This window comes from Drechmeria coniospora, chromosome 01 (assembly GCF_001625195.1).
Source record: "Drechmeria coniospora strain ARSEF 6962 chromosome 01, whole genome shotgun sequence".
In the NCBI taxonomy this organism is placed as follows: domain Eukaryota; kingdom Fungi; phylum Ascomycota; class Sordariomycetes; order Hypocreales; family Ophiocordycipitaceae; genus Drechmeria; species Drechmeria coniospora.
Genome location: NC_054389.1, coordinates 10825044 through 10838194, shown reverse-complemented (window position 1 = coordinate 10838194; position 13151 = coordinate 10825044). Strand labels below are relative to the sequence as shown.

Below are 13151 nucleotides of genomic sequence, written 5' to 3'. Positions count from 1 at the left end.
TCCTGTCTCGCAGTGAACCGCCCACTTCGTAAACAAGCAGTCGGATACGTAGTGCACGTTAATGCAGGCGCGTGCGCATGCAATGCGCTCATCGTACTGCTCGCAATGCTCGTATTGCGAGCGGTACCTGGTACATGTACCCCCGTATTACCTACCGTTCTGTTGTTCGGCCTTCTGCTCCGTACGGTTCTACCCATAGGGCATAGGAGCTCTACCTACTAATACTGTACAAGTACTTATACTTGCACGGAACAGAGTGGTATTACGTCTGGTCAGAGATGGGAACGGGACAACTCTACTGTACAGGAGGTATTACTGTACTAGGCACCTACTAAGTACGGTTGATATTCCGTGCGTGCATACGGAGTACTCCGTTAGTACTTACAGTATTACGCTGCACTTCTGCAGTATTACGGCAGCACTCGGTCATGTACGAGTAGCTCCACTTGCCAAGGTATTTCAGTGCACCCTTTCTACCATCCGAACGCAATGCTGGATGGCGACACCCACAAGCTCCCGCCTTGAGCCTTGCCCGCCGTCCGTCTCTGCCTCTGCATTCGAGCCTGTTGGGCCTAGAGCGAAGCAGCCGAAATGGGCAGGCAGGCGTCAAGCCGCGCAAGCGTCGTGGGGGGGCAGAGGAGGAGTAGTGGAAAAGATCAACCATAGGGCATCTACAGCGAGTGATATCTACGCGAACGACGATTCCCAGGTTGCATTTCATCTCTCATCTTGCCACATGTGCATGTGCTCCTCGTCCTCGTCCGGTCCTTGTACCTTTCTGCTTCCTCACCTTGTGCCCACATCAGCATTGGAAACAAGGTGACCAATCGCTCATCTGATTCATGCTCGTTCTTCATGCCTGACACCAGCATCGGCGGCAAAAAGCCTCTGGCGGGCCGCGTACACCAAAGGGCAGGCCGGTAAGGGTGGCCGTCGGAGAGTCTATCGGGTGGACAATCGTGTACAGTTTCCTCTACAAGCTATCAAACAGCCCCCTATTCAGTCGCTGCCGTGTCCCAGCCTTTGTTCTACTCCTATATGCAAAGCTGTTCGGAAACGCTGTTTCCCAGATCCAACTGGAGAAATGATGAATAAAAAGAAGGGAGAGCCATCGATGGTAGCTCCGTCATGACCCCAGGTACTCCAAACGAACGCCATTGCCCGCTCGCCAAGAGATTCCATGCAATGCCCACGTCTCGCGGCTGGCCCATGTCCCAGCTCCGCTCGCTCACCGGTTCATGTCCCATTGCGGCTTCAGCTGGTTATTCATGGCGGCGGCCGTGAAGACGGTGTCGCCCGGCAGCCGGCTGACGCGACCAGCTCCGCTGCGGATGGCACCCAGCTGCACGGCCGAGACGCCGCTCCGGTTGCTCCGGTTGCTCCGATTGCTCCTCTCGCTCCTGATGCTGCCGGCGTCGCTCATCGTGTCCGCGTCCCTGAACTTTTTGGGCGGGGCGAAGTCGAGGTTGGTAAAGGTCGCCGACTTGCGCAGCAGGTGCCTGTCTAGGGGTTAGCAACCGTCCGTTTGTCCGTTCGTCCGACGCGTCGGTCCACTTACGGGCTGGGCAGGACCGCCAGGTCGTCGTAGGAGGTGACGAGAGGCGACGCGGCCGGCACTCTGGGCTGGTACGGCCGTCTCTCGCCCAGGGGGCTCTGGCTGCGGCCGGCAACGTGGTCCCTGAACGTGTTCGGGGGCGCAAAGTCGGCAGCGTTGAGGAGGGCGAACGAGTCGTCTCGGAGCTTCGACGGCGTCGGCAGCGTGTTGAGGTCGGCCGGAGGTGGGAGGCGCTTCCTCGACGAACCGCGCATCTGGGCCGAGCTGGAGGAGCCTGGCCTCGGCGGGCCAAAGGCAGAGCCGGCGCGGGGCCGGCCACGGACTCCACCCGGAAGGCTCATGCCTCCGATGGATCCGGGGCCGCGAGGTCCTCGGCCGCCCGGGCCTCCGGGTCCGACCCGAGAGCGGGACGACGGGGGAGGCGTCATGGCGCGCCTCGTGACCGGCTGCGCGTAGGGCATGACGAAGGCGTTAGTGTCCACGTCGTAGTAGGCGGCATCGCCGAGGTAGCCGGCGTCATAATCGTCGTACGCCGCCTCGGCGGCAGGCATCGGGTGGTTGGGCATCGGCGGAGCAGGCTCCTTGGTCTCCTCAAAGTACTCCTTGTAGAAGGATCGAATGCGGTTTGCGCGGTACTCCGGATCCTCAGAGTCCGTCACCTCGTTCGGCGGGAGGGGTCGGACTCCGACCGAGACTCTCTTCGACTTTCGCGACGGAGCGGCGAGGCCCTTCCTCGGCTGCTGCTGCGGCTGCGGCTGCTGCTGGTAGTCGGGCGAGACCTGTCGCCGCCTGCCACGACCACGGGGTTCCTCCTCGTACCCGTCGTACTCCTGTCGCGTCCTCGTCTCGGGGTACTCCCCTTGAGATGCGTGGCCGGCTTGTGCGGGAGCAGAGTCGAAGGCGCGGGCATCGCCACGGATGGACGTCTGCGAGGCGACGGAGGGGAGGGGCTTGTCGAGTCCGAGGGCGGCAGCGGTCGTGTCGGGGCGAGGTTGGGAGCCGTCGTTGGCGGCGTACGCTCCGGCGGCGACGTTGTCCTGCGAGCGGTGCGAGAGGTTGGACTTGGCGAGGGGCAGGGGGGCGGAGCGGGAGGTGTTCAGAGTGTTGCTGCCGTCTCTGGTCGCGGGGGGCGACGGAACCTGCGGCATGTCGAAGCCGGGGCCGGCATTCATCGGAGCATCGGCCGGGTACGGCGCGTTGGCCATCTCGACGGCCGCAGGCTGAGGCTGGCGAGCGGGTTCCTTGACGTGCGCGGTGGCGGGGCGCTCGGGGGTCGCGAACGGGTTGTGGCGCTTGCTGTGCTCGGACGCCGAAGGCGAGATGGGCGACTTGGGAATCGAGTTCGTCCGAGGCGGAGGAGCGACGGATGCTCCGAAGGATCGATGGGTGGCGATGGATCCATGCCTGCTGGCGCCGAGGGCGGACGGGTCCCGGTTCGGGTTGAAGGACCTGACGGAGCCGGCCTCGCTGTTCACGTAATCCTTGACCAACCGATAGGGATCCTGCTCGTGCTGGTGAAAGGTACGGGCAAGCGTGTGGATCGAGTCCTGAGACTGGTGGGCGCCCGGGGGGAGCAGGTAGGGAGAATCCAGGTTCATGTCCATGGACAGCTGGCTAGGCTTGTGCGCTCCCTTCTCCGCTCCCAGGTTCTTTCGCCTGCCACTCTTCATGGGACCGTCGTCGAGGCCGAAATCGAGGCCCGTGGTGGAGTCTTTGGCATCTTCGATTCTCAGGCGACGGCCGGTCCTGCGATGGAGGTAGTAAAGAACGCCGACGATGGCGACGACGGGAATGCTGCCGCAGGTCAGTCACTCGTCTCCAAGGGGGAGAAGGAGACGGAGGGGAGACGGAGGGGGAGGGGAGGGGAGACGGAGGGGAAGGGGGGCGGGCCAAGGCCGCAGAGGAGCGGCAAACGGGGGCCCACGTACACGACTCCGAGGATGATGACCAAGTTGGTGATGTTCGTGGTGGCAGCAGGCGAGTCGCAGGCGGCGCCGAGGCAGTTGCGTCGCTGGACCGTCGCATCGGCCGCCGCCGGTTGCTCCTCTCGCCTGTGGGGAGGGAGCCCGATGAACATGTTCCACCACTCTCGTAGACAGCAATAGGTCCGAGAATTAGAAATGTCTCCTTGATTAAGCGGCAGGGCGCGTGTGGTCGGCTATCCAACGACGGAGTGGATGCCCTGTCGGGTGAAAAGAAGGTGTCGAACAGCGGAACATAAAAATATACAGCCGGGAAAGCAAGAGTGACGATGACGGTGTCGGCGTCGGCGTCGGTGTCGGTGGCGGTGACGCTTCGAGGGTAGGTAGGTCGGTTCCGGAGGGAGGGAGGTCCAAACAACACGGAAAGAATGCGTCAAACAAGGGGCAATGCAGTGCGGTGCAGGTCCGTCGGTTCGCGTCGTGCACGGGACGAACGTCAGTGTCCAAGGAGAGTCGTAAAGCGCAAATAATGAATGACGGAGAGCTTGACAATGAAGGAGCAAAACAGTGACGAATTGTCGTCGTCGACGCGAAGGACGCAGGTGTGCAAGCGACGTTGAGGAGAGGAAGGAAGAAGAGACGGGGGGTGGAAGAGGCGGGATCAGGTCTGCACGGTAGAACCAGCGAGCCAGCCCGCCAGGACTGGCTGGCCGGACGGACGCTGGCAGGACGGAGAGATTACAGGCGGTGGGGCGGCGAAGGGGGGACCCAGAAAGTACGGCAGATGGATACGTCGAGAGATGATAGGCCCAGGGCATCGAGGCTAGCACCAGGCGTCGTGGCAGCGAATGAGACAGCGCGGGAACGGCCTGACCGGGGGGGTCGGGAGGGGGGCCTGCTGGGTGAGTGGTGGGCGGCGGTGGACGAATATGGCGGACGATTGGCACTCCAGTCGGCGCAGGCGAAAGTGGTGAAACATAGGCATCAGCCAGGCCAACGTTGGCAGTGAGGAAAGACAGTGGACTGTTTTGGCCCGCAACCGACGAATGGTGCAACAATCCACCTGCACTCGACCACAGGAATAAGTTGATATTACCTGCCCACCCAACAGGTACAGCAAGTAAGTACACTCTGTGCGAAATACCTACCACTGCGTCCTGCTAGGCAGTAATTACCTAGTGCCGTAGGTGACTAGCAGCAATACCTAGCTAGTACATGTACTTGTTCTCGCGCGGCTGCATGCATTCATGTACAAGTCCACGTACATGTTGGCAAATACAGTATAGGCACCGTGCCCTGCTGATGTACTTACCTAGTACTGTACGGAGGACTCCATGCACTACTGTAATTAGGAGTGTTGCTCCTTATGACAAGGACGGACGGAGTTCAAGTACATGTGCGGAGTACGGAGTACTTACGTACACACGGCGTCCCAAGAATTGTATTCCATCCATACTGTACGGTCAAGCGCGCGCACAAGGTAATTACTTACTGTACCTGGACTCTGTAATTACTAGGTACGCAGTAAATGGTTGCACCACTCCTAAATACCCACTGTACAAGTATCAATACCAAGTGTGAACGGAGCACGGAGCACGGAGCACGGAGTATTTTAAGGTTAAGTACAGTACTGTACGGAGTATTACGGAGGACGGTACCTAGGTAATACCACCCAAGGCAGTAAGTACTGTAGTACTTGATATTCCTTGCACTGTACACTTTCAAGTGCATCTACCGGGTACCTACATGTATTATTACGTGTACTTACAGTACAGTATTAGTGCTCTTGTTGTGCATGTAGGATGGACGCATCGAGTCGGTGTGCAGAATTTGATCATGGACTTTTCAACAAGATGTCGATTCGGGGCGTACCATGCCGCGCAAACCAATCATACACATGCGTACGTATGCAACTACCAGGAGCGCACGCACTTTCAGTTGGGATTCGTCGGATACCAGGTGGCAGAACAACTAAGAAATAGTCGGGGCGCTGGATGAACCTTGAGGTGCCCGCGTGTGACCTACCAGGCACCACGGAGCAAGGTAAGAACAACGACGCAGTACTGTAAGTACTAAGTACTCCGTACTCCGCACTGTGTGTGCATGACGGCGTTCTAGGGAGAAGGGTGGAGGGGTTAGGGCTAGCGCTCGGGTTCCGAAAGCCTTCGAACGTCTGGAACCCGGCCAAGTGGCAGATGCTGCCGCCCTGGCCACGTTAGTAGACGGAACCTTGAACTCTGGTGTGCTCTGGTTCGGACCAACCAACGGCTCAGGTCAACGCCTTGGGCCAACGTCTTTTGACAAACGGCTCATTTGCAGAGACAAGTTCCAGCCGTGAGAAACAGCCTGCCGCGGGAGGCATGGAAAGCGGGCAAGGGGATTTCGGCGAGCACAGTGCAGCACAGTCCATGGTGGCCCGCCAAGGTGCACGTTCATGCCCTGCAGCCTGCAAGGTACTACATACAGTACCTGCGTACTAGCCTTTACGCAAGTTCACGTAGCGCATGGCGAATTCAGGTACAGTCCACAGTCGGTACTTGTACGTTGTACATGCTGCTCGTCGCATCCGTACCAGATTGTACGGTACGGCGCGGTCGAGCACGTACAGCAATTGCCGTAGGCAAGTGTACTTTGGAGCACGCCACTTCACGAGGGCGTACCTGCAGTAGTTTGAAGGCGCACACGTGTGTGCAGACTATCGGGACGGTGCATGCGTACATGTACTGTAATAATTAATGTACTACTACGGAGTACTCTGTACAGTAATCACAGCGCAGCCACGGAGTATACAGTAAGTACTTGCCTGCATTTCCGGCATTATAATCAACACTGCGACGCACGCAAACAAACAGCGGGCTCGCCGCCACCCTGCTACGACACCGCAAGCAAGGGGACGCAGGGGCATCGTGCGAAGGGCGCAACATGAGGTCCCAAGCAGGCTCGTGCTCCCGCCCAAGCGTGGCCCGAACGTGTGCATGTTTATTACTCGCACCGAAAGGAGGAGGAGGTGCCTGCACTTGGGAGCTGCCACTTGGGAGCTGCTGCCACTGTGCAGCGGTGCTGTGCTGCAACCCAGCAAGGAGTGCCACGGATTGATGGTGCGGCGCGATCACACGCTCGCACACACACGAGTTCTTGCCGCAACGCACGCGCGCAATCACATGGCAGCCATCTCGTCGCGTTGCAGCGCAGGATTGAGCAGCGAAGTGAGCAGGGGCTCCGGGGGCTTTCGAGGGGCCTGACGATGCAGGTACGCAGTGCGGCCGCAAGGGGTTGATTTTCCAGGCGGGGCGCCCCAAACGACAGCACGGTGCCAGGTCCGTCTGTTGGAGGCGGTCCAAACACGGCATCTACTTTTCACCTCGGAGACTGCGTTGAAAATACGTAGCTTCTGTCCATGCCCTCCTATGCGCACTGTGTCCATCGCATTTCGTCCCCTGGCGCTAGTCCCGGAATCCTTACGAAGTTAGGGCAGGCTGGGCGATGGCTGATGTTCCCCATCCTTTGCGGGTCTCCATCCGACTATTATTGCATGTTTGTTACACCTACGGAGTACTCCGTGCAACTAATTACAAGTACTCAAAGTGCTGTACATGTGCATGTATTTCACGCACAAGCACAAGCATACTTGTACGTGCTGCACTTGCCTGCACGATAGAGGAACTTGTGCTCAATTTGATGTGTAAATGAACATGTAAACTGATATCGTCCAGCAAGGTGCCGCACGTAGTTGTACCTGCACATTTGCTCGACTAGCATGCCCGTACTCCGCACCAAAGGGCAAGAACTTACTTCAGTACGGAGTACTTGTACTCGTCCTCACTCATTAAGCGCAAAAAATACACCGCACTGTCCATATACTTACATACTTACCGTACACCTAGGGGTGTACTTACAAGTACTGTACATGGAATTTCGGAGTAATAATACATGCGCACTTGGTCAATCAGTGCTTGGATTTGGGACGGACACTGAGAAACCATTGCGCGCTGCCTTCGAGACTTGACGTATTGTACGTTCAGTCCTGTGCGAGTACGGCAGCATGTCCCCGTGCACCTGCTGCTGCGTTCCCAGAGGCTACGGCCTCCTAACGGTAATACATGTGCACGTCCGAACAAAACTCAGTGGGTGCGTACTGTGGGACCCCGCTGTGCAAGTAAGCACTGTACTAACTTGTGAGTGCTGCGTAAGAACCAATACTGTACGGTAAGTATCCGTACAGTAATTTCCATACTCTGTACTATTGGCACATAAGTACCCCTACATGCAAGTACGGAGTAAGTACAGCATTCATCTTAGGCGCAAGTATGTAAGTACAGTGCAGGTGTACCTGTACTATGCTTACTCTGGTACGGCGTATTCAGTAAGTTCTTCGTACTGGGAGAAATCTCGCCGTTGGAGGAAGCTGTCTGTATTCCATTGCATGCAGTACAACAACAATAATACGAAACATATACAGCAATCACTCGGACCAACCTTGAATGAGCATGCACGTGAAGTCATGAACAGGCGTGCATGAAAGTATAAGACGCATGTACACAGAACGCACGTGCACTGTACGTCTGTTGTTTGCATCGTGCGTGCGTGCTTTGCGGTGCGTAGCAGCAGTCGACAGAACCGTACGGAGCACGAGCAGCAGTACGGAGTACCTACAGTACCTACTAGGTACCTACAGTACCTACTAGGTACCTACTACACCTACTATCCATCGTATTCCTGCGGGCAGATTGCGACAGGTAATAGTGCAAGTATGTAGCCGGCAGGTATTGGTGGAGAGCTACTCCGTACTGTAATTATAAGTAGTTGTTGTACTGTACATTGCACCTACGTGTAAGTTGATGCGGCGGCGGCGGAAAGTGAAAAATTACACCATCGACTTGGTTCTCCGACGCGAGAATAACGAATGCAAAAATAGGTCCATCCAGACGGCAACATCCCATGGAGATGATGCGAGCAGCTTGCGAACGAGCTGCGCGGTATGATATGAATGCAGAGTTCTTGCATGTACGAAGTACTTCTTGAGGACAGCACAGGCAAGTACTGATTACATGAAAGTTGGCACATGCTTGCATGGCGGGAGCTATAGATGCACAGGCAAGTACTGCGCTTGAAGTACATCCGCACGTCCGGAGTATTGTGCATGTATTTACAGTAGTATGTGCATTGCAGTAAGTAGTCAGCAATCGTCAACATGCACCTGCCATGCATACACGGCACGCATCTGCAGGAACGTTCCTTTGCATGCATTGTACATGTACAAGTAGGTGTACCTACGGATTGTGGCACTATAGGTGAACCTTTAATCAATACTTACCATATAGTACTTGTATTATACGAGTGCTCCGTACAACAAATGCTGTGGTAGCATTGCTTGTAAGTACTTATGTATACGAGTGCTCCGTACAACAAATGCTGTGGTAGCATTGCTTGTAAGTACTTATGTATACGAGTGAATATACTGTACTTGCCCCCTGTACGAGCACGGAATACAGTACTCGCAAGTACTAGGACATGCACAGTAAGTACACTTGCCTTGCAGTATTGCTCCGTCCACGTACATGCCTTCACCTACCCTACAGTTCAAGTAAGTACTCAAGCACAACATGTAGTACTGTACTCCGTACTCCGTACTTAGTTGCAAGTTGGTGTACAAGTTGGTGCACCAATACATGTACCTGCATGTACTTGCAGAAATTACAGCTGCTTGCAGCAGAAATCATGGACTGTGCAACAAAGTACTCGCACCAACAGATTCCGAAAATTACATGCTCTATTACTCCGCACAAGTACAGTATAGTGCTTAATCTGTTAATTACTCAATTACATGTACTTATCCGTAGTTGTACGTACAGCTACTCCGTAGTGAACGGAGTAATTAAGTACTTGTATGTGTACGGAGAACGCAATGAAGTACTTGTACGTGCAATCTGGAGTAATTAATTATATGTAAATATGGAGTAATTCTAGTTGAATTAAACGTAAGTAATTGTTCACCTAAACACAAGTATTGTAAGTACTTACTTAGAGGTACAGTACGGAGTAATTACAACGAATGTGACAAAGTACGGAGTCCATTAAGTATATTGAATCAAGAATGTTGCTATTTTGACCGCGGCCAGATGAAGGCAAGGTGCGCCATTTTTCACCCATTCGTGCTGCACTTCCCACAGGAACCCGCTCAGGTACTGTACTTACTGTACGGAGTACACTTCCCACACGAACCCACTCTGGTAAATTTCGCGCATGTACGGAGTACGGAGTAATACTGTAAATATAGTGTACTGTACTGTACTGCACGGAGTATTTGTACATGATGTTCATGTCAAGTCCGTCCGTACTCAAGGTATCCTGTCCAGTTTCATGCCCACTATACTTAATTATAACCCTCGTTGCCCCTTTGGCTCTGTGTTTCATCTGCACATGGTGAAATTGCTCAAGTCGCTAGACGTCAACTTTGTAACATACACTGGTACACTTTGTCAGGGTTGTTTTTAGTTTCTTACTCCTTCGCCGCTATGGCCGTACCATGGTAATGCCACTGCACAATCAATGCATGAACCAGCGCCTGCTGTACGGAGTACTCCGTACATGTACCTACAGGGTACAGTACTTACCTACCTGCAAGTAACAGGGGTGCACCAAGGCACTGAGCCTACCGCACACGAGCCACAGGCACTCGCGCTACTTGATACTAAAGGTATAGGCACAGGTAATGCAGGTACTGTGCTTACATGCAAGCAAGTACTCTTTACTGTAAGTGCAAGTACCATTGGTGCGAGGAGCCGCAACCATGGCTTGAGAAGTGGAGAGGCGTAGCCGTCTCCCACCCTGCAGTTGCCTGTTAGCAATACTTACTTACAAGTACGAATACTCCGTACTCTTCGTCCCAAGCGCTGAGTACTAGTTGATTAGTATGACCGTACTTGCAAGTAAGTCCTAGATTCAGGCAGTGATGCTCTGCTGCCATTGCGTCTGTCATTGCGTCTGTGCAGTACTTGTTATACCTGTGCAAGTAATAATAATTGCCCGTACTCACTGTGCAAGTACATGTATTAACAATAATGCTCCTCCTCAGCAAAGGGCCGTACTGTATATAAGTACAGACTACATGTACGGAGCAATGCAATCATTCACACGGCTTCATTGCCCATGCTCCATTCGTCTCTAGATGCTTCGAAATGCACCACCCCAGATCCTTCGCGTCGCCTGCCATGACCTCATCGTCGCTCAATCCATCACATCGCCTCCCCCTCTGCTCGAATCCGCATGCGGCGGCTGTGCTCGCTTGGACATGCATGTCCTCCTAGCTCGTTCTCGAGTCTGTCACCTTGTAAAACCCCGGCGCGAGCTCCAGCAGCCACCCTTTCTCGATCTTGGTCACGTCCCTGATAAACGTCTTCTCTCCCGTCTCCATGACCTCGTGAAAAATCACCCAGTCCGCCTTGCGGTTGAACATCAACGAGCTCGGGTGCGCCTGCAGCACCGTCCCGCCCTCGACGTTCCGGTACGTCCCGTCCGCCTGCATCCTCGCCGCGTGCGCAAAGTATCCCGACGTGAGGCACCGCCGGATCCGCTCCGCCTTCCGACCCTGGTCTGCCTCAGCCGCCGGCTGCCGTGACGCGGGCGACTCGTCGACGAATATGTTGAACCGCTCGAGGTAGCGCTTGAGCTGCGAGCGGATGCTGACGGCGCGCGTCATCGACTTGAAGTTGAGGTTGTTCTCCCGGCAGAAGCGAGCCTCTTTCCTGCCCGTCGTGACAAAGGCCGTGTACGCGTTGAGCAGCGTCAGGTGATCTCCCTCCTCGGCCGCGAACTTGCGGCGCGAGCTCTCCATCTGCTTCTGCTCGCCGTCGTGGTGGAACCAGACGCTGCCGCCGAGGCTCGTCATGGCTGCGATGGTGAGCATCTCGCCGAGGCAGTCAAACGATGGCGCCGACAGCAGCGTCTTGGCCATCATCGGCTCGACCGCCAGCTCCGCCATGCGAAACCCCAACGGGCGCGTGAGCTTGGCATAGTCGTCGAGGGCGCCGAGCGAGTAGAGAAGCTCGAGCGCCTTCGACATGAGCTCGGCCGGCGGCGGGGATAGGAAGTCAAACCGGACGACGTTGTCGATCCCCAGCGCCTTGAGCTGCAGCACCACCGGCCCCAGGTTGCTCCTCTGAAGCTCGGGCGGGTTGGCTTCGGGCAGCGCCTCGAACGCTTGCTGCGTGTAGAGCCGGAAGCACTTTCCGGGCCTCGTTCGTCCCGCTCGGCCTGCCCGCTGCGACGCCGACGCCTTGGAAACCGGTGCGGCCGTGAGCGTCTCTATCCCCGTCGTCGGGTTGTACGCGCGTAGCTTGACGAAGCCGCAGTCGACGACGTAGACGATGCCGTCGATGGTGACGGATGCCTCGGCGATGTTCGTCGAGCATATCACTTTCCGTGTTCCCTTGGGCGCCTTGTCGAAGACGTACATTTGCTGCTCCGTCGACAGCCCGGCGTACAGCGGCAGCGGTTGTATGGCACCGTACCTGCTGCCGGCCTGCGCCGCCCTCTCGGCAATCTCCTGCACGGCATGGTCGATCTCTTCCCTGCCGGTCAAGAAGACGAGAATGTCCCCGTCCCCCTCCTGGCTGTGGATGTCAAACACCGTCTCCACCGCCTTCTCGACGTAGTGCTCTGCCGGCGACTCGAGGTGCAGGATGTCGATGGGGTACGTCCTGCCCTCGAGGCTGACAATCTTCGCCGTCTCGTGCTTCTCCTCTCCACCCGCCCCCGGGGGGGCCGTCTCTTCCGTCGGCTGCGTGAAGAAGGAGAGAAACTCCTCCGCCTGCAGCGTGGCGCTGCTGATGATGAGCCGCAGATCGGGACGCTTTCTGCGGATCTTCTTGAGGAGGCCGAGCAGGATGTCCGTGCTGGTGGACCGCTCGTGCGCTTCGTCGACCATGATGACCGAGTACCGACTCAGCAGGGGGTCGACGAGAGCTTCCCTGATGAGTAGGCCGTCCGTCATGAACTTGACACGCGTCGCCGCCGAGGTGACATCTTCGAACCGGATCGAATAGCCGACCTCTTTGCCGACTTCGCATCCAACCTCCTCGGCAACGCGCAACGCCACCGTCGTTGCCGCGACGCGTCTAGGCTGTTCGGCCATGGTGGTTAGTCCGTGCTGCTCCCGCAACGGGGCACGATCGGGGGCGAGATACCTGCGTGACGCCGATGATCTTGCCATCCGAGCACCAGCCAGCGCGTTCGAGAAACTGGGGTATCTGTGTTGTTTTGCCCGAGCCCGTCTGGCCGATGACTATGGTGACGGGGTATGTCTCGACGACATACAGCAGGCTTTCGCGGTGCTTCGCTATCGGCAGCAGCGCTGCAGGTTTGTGCAGAGCTGGGATGAAAGCTGAGTCGATGTTGAAATCAGCCATGTTGACAAACGAGCTGGAGTCTGCTCCGCGGCCGCAGGGACACGCCAGTAGGCGGACACCATTCAACCATTCACCTGGAAGATATTTCGAAAATGCTACGTCCCGTTCTGTCGCATCACCTTGCGTCCGGTCAAGACTCGGTCATGACTTGTCAAGTCTGAACAGCAGATCATCACATGAATGTGAACGACAAAATCCAGTGAAAGTGAGCTACCCTAGACCCCACGCATCCACCACTCCTGTGGGGTCACGGCTCCGTGGCTGGGG

At 56.2% G+C, this 13151-nt stretch overlaps 2 protein-coding genes across 2 annotated transcripts; both read right to left on the bottom strand.

The window, feature by feature from the left end:
* Positions 1–1228: 1228 nt before the first annotated feature.
* On the bottom strand, positions 1229–3632 carry DCS_02884 (uncharacterized protein; the record flags this gene model as incomplete). The annotated part of the gene is made up of 3 exons (XM_040800210.1): positions 1229–1499; positions 1559–3349; positions 3484–3632. The coding sequence occupies 3 exons, from the start codon at positions 3630–3632 to the stop codon at positions 1229–1231; spliced, it is 2211 nt and encodes a 736-aa protein (XP_040661093.1).
* Positions 3633–10780: 7148 nt separating this feature from the next.
* DCS_02883 (ATP dependent RNA helicase) lies at positions 10781–12884 on the bottom strand (the record flags this gene model as incomplete). The annotated part of the gene is made up of 2 exons (XM_040800209.1): positions 10781–12598; positions 12663–12884. 2 exons carry the CDS (start codon positions 12882–12884, stop codon positions 10781–10783), a joined length of 2040 nt encoding a protein of 679 aa, XP_040661092.1.
* Positions 12885–13151: the final 267 nt, after the last annotated feature.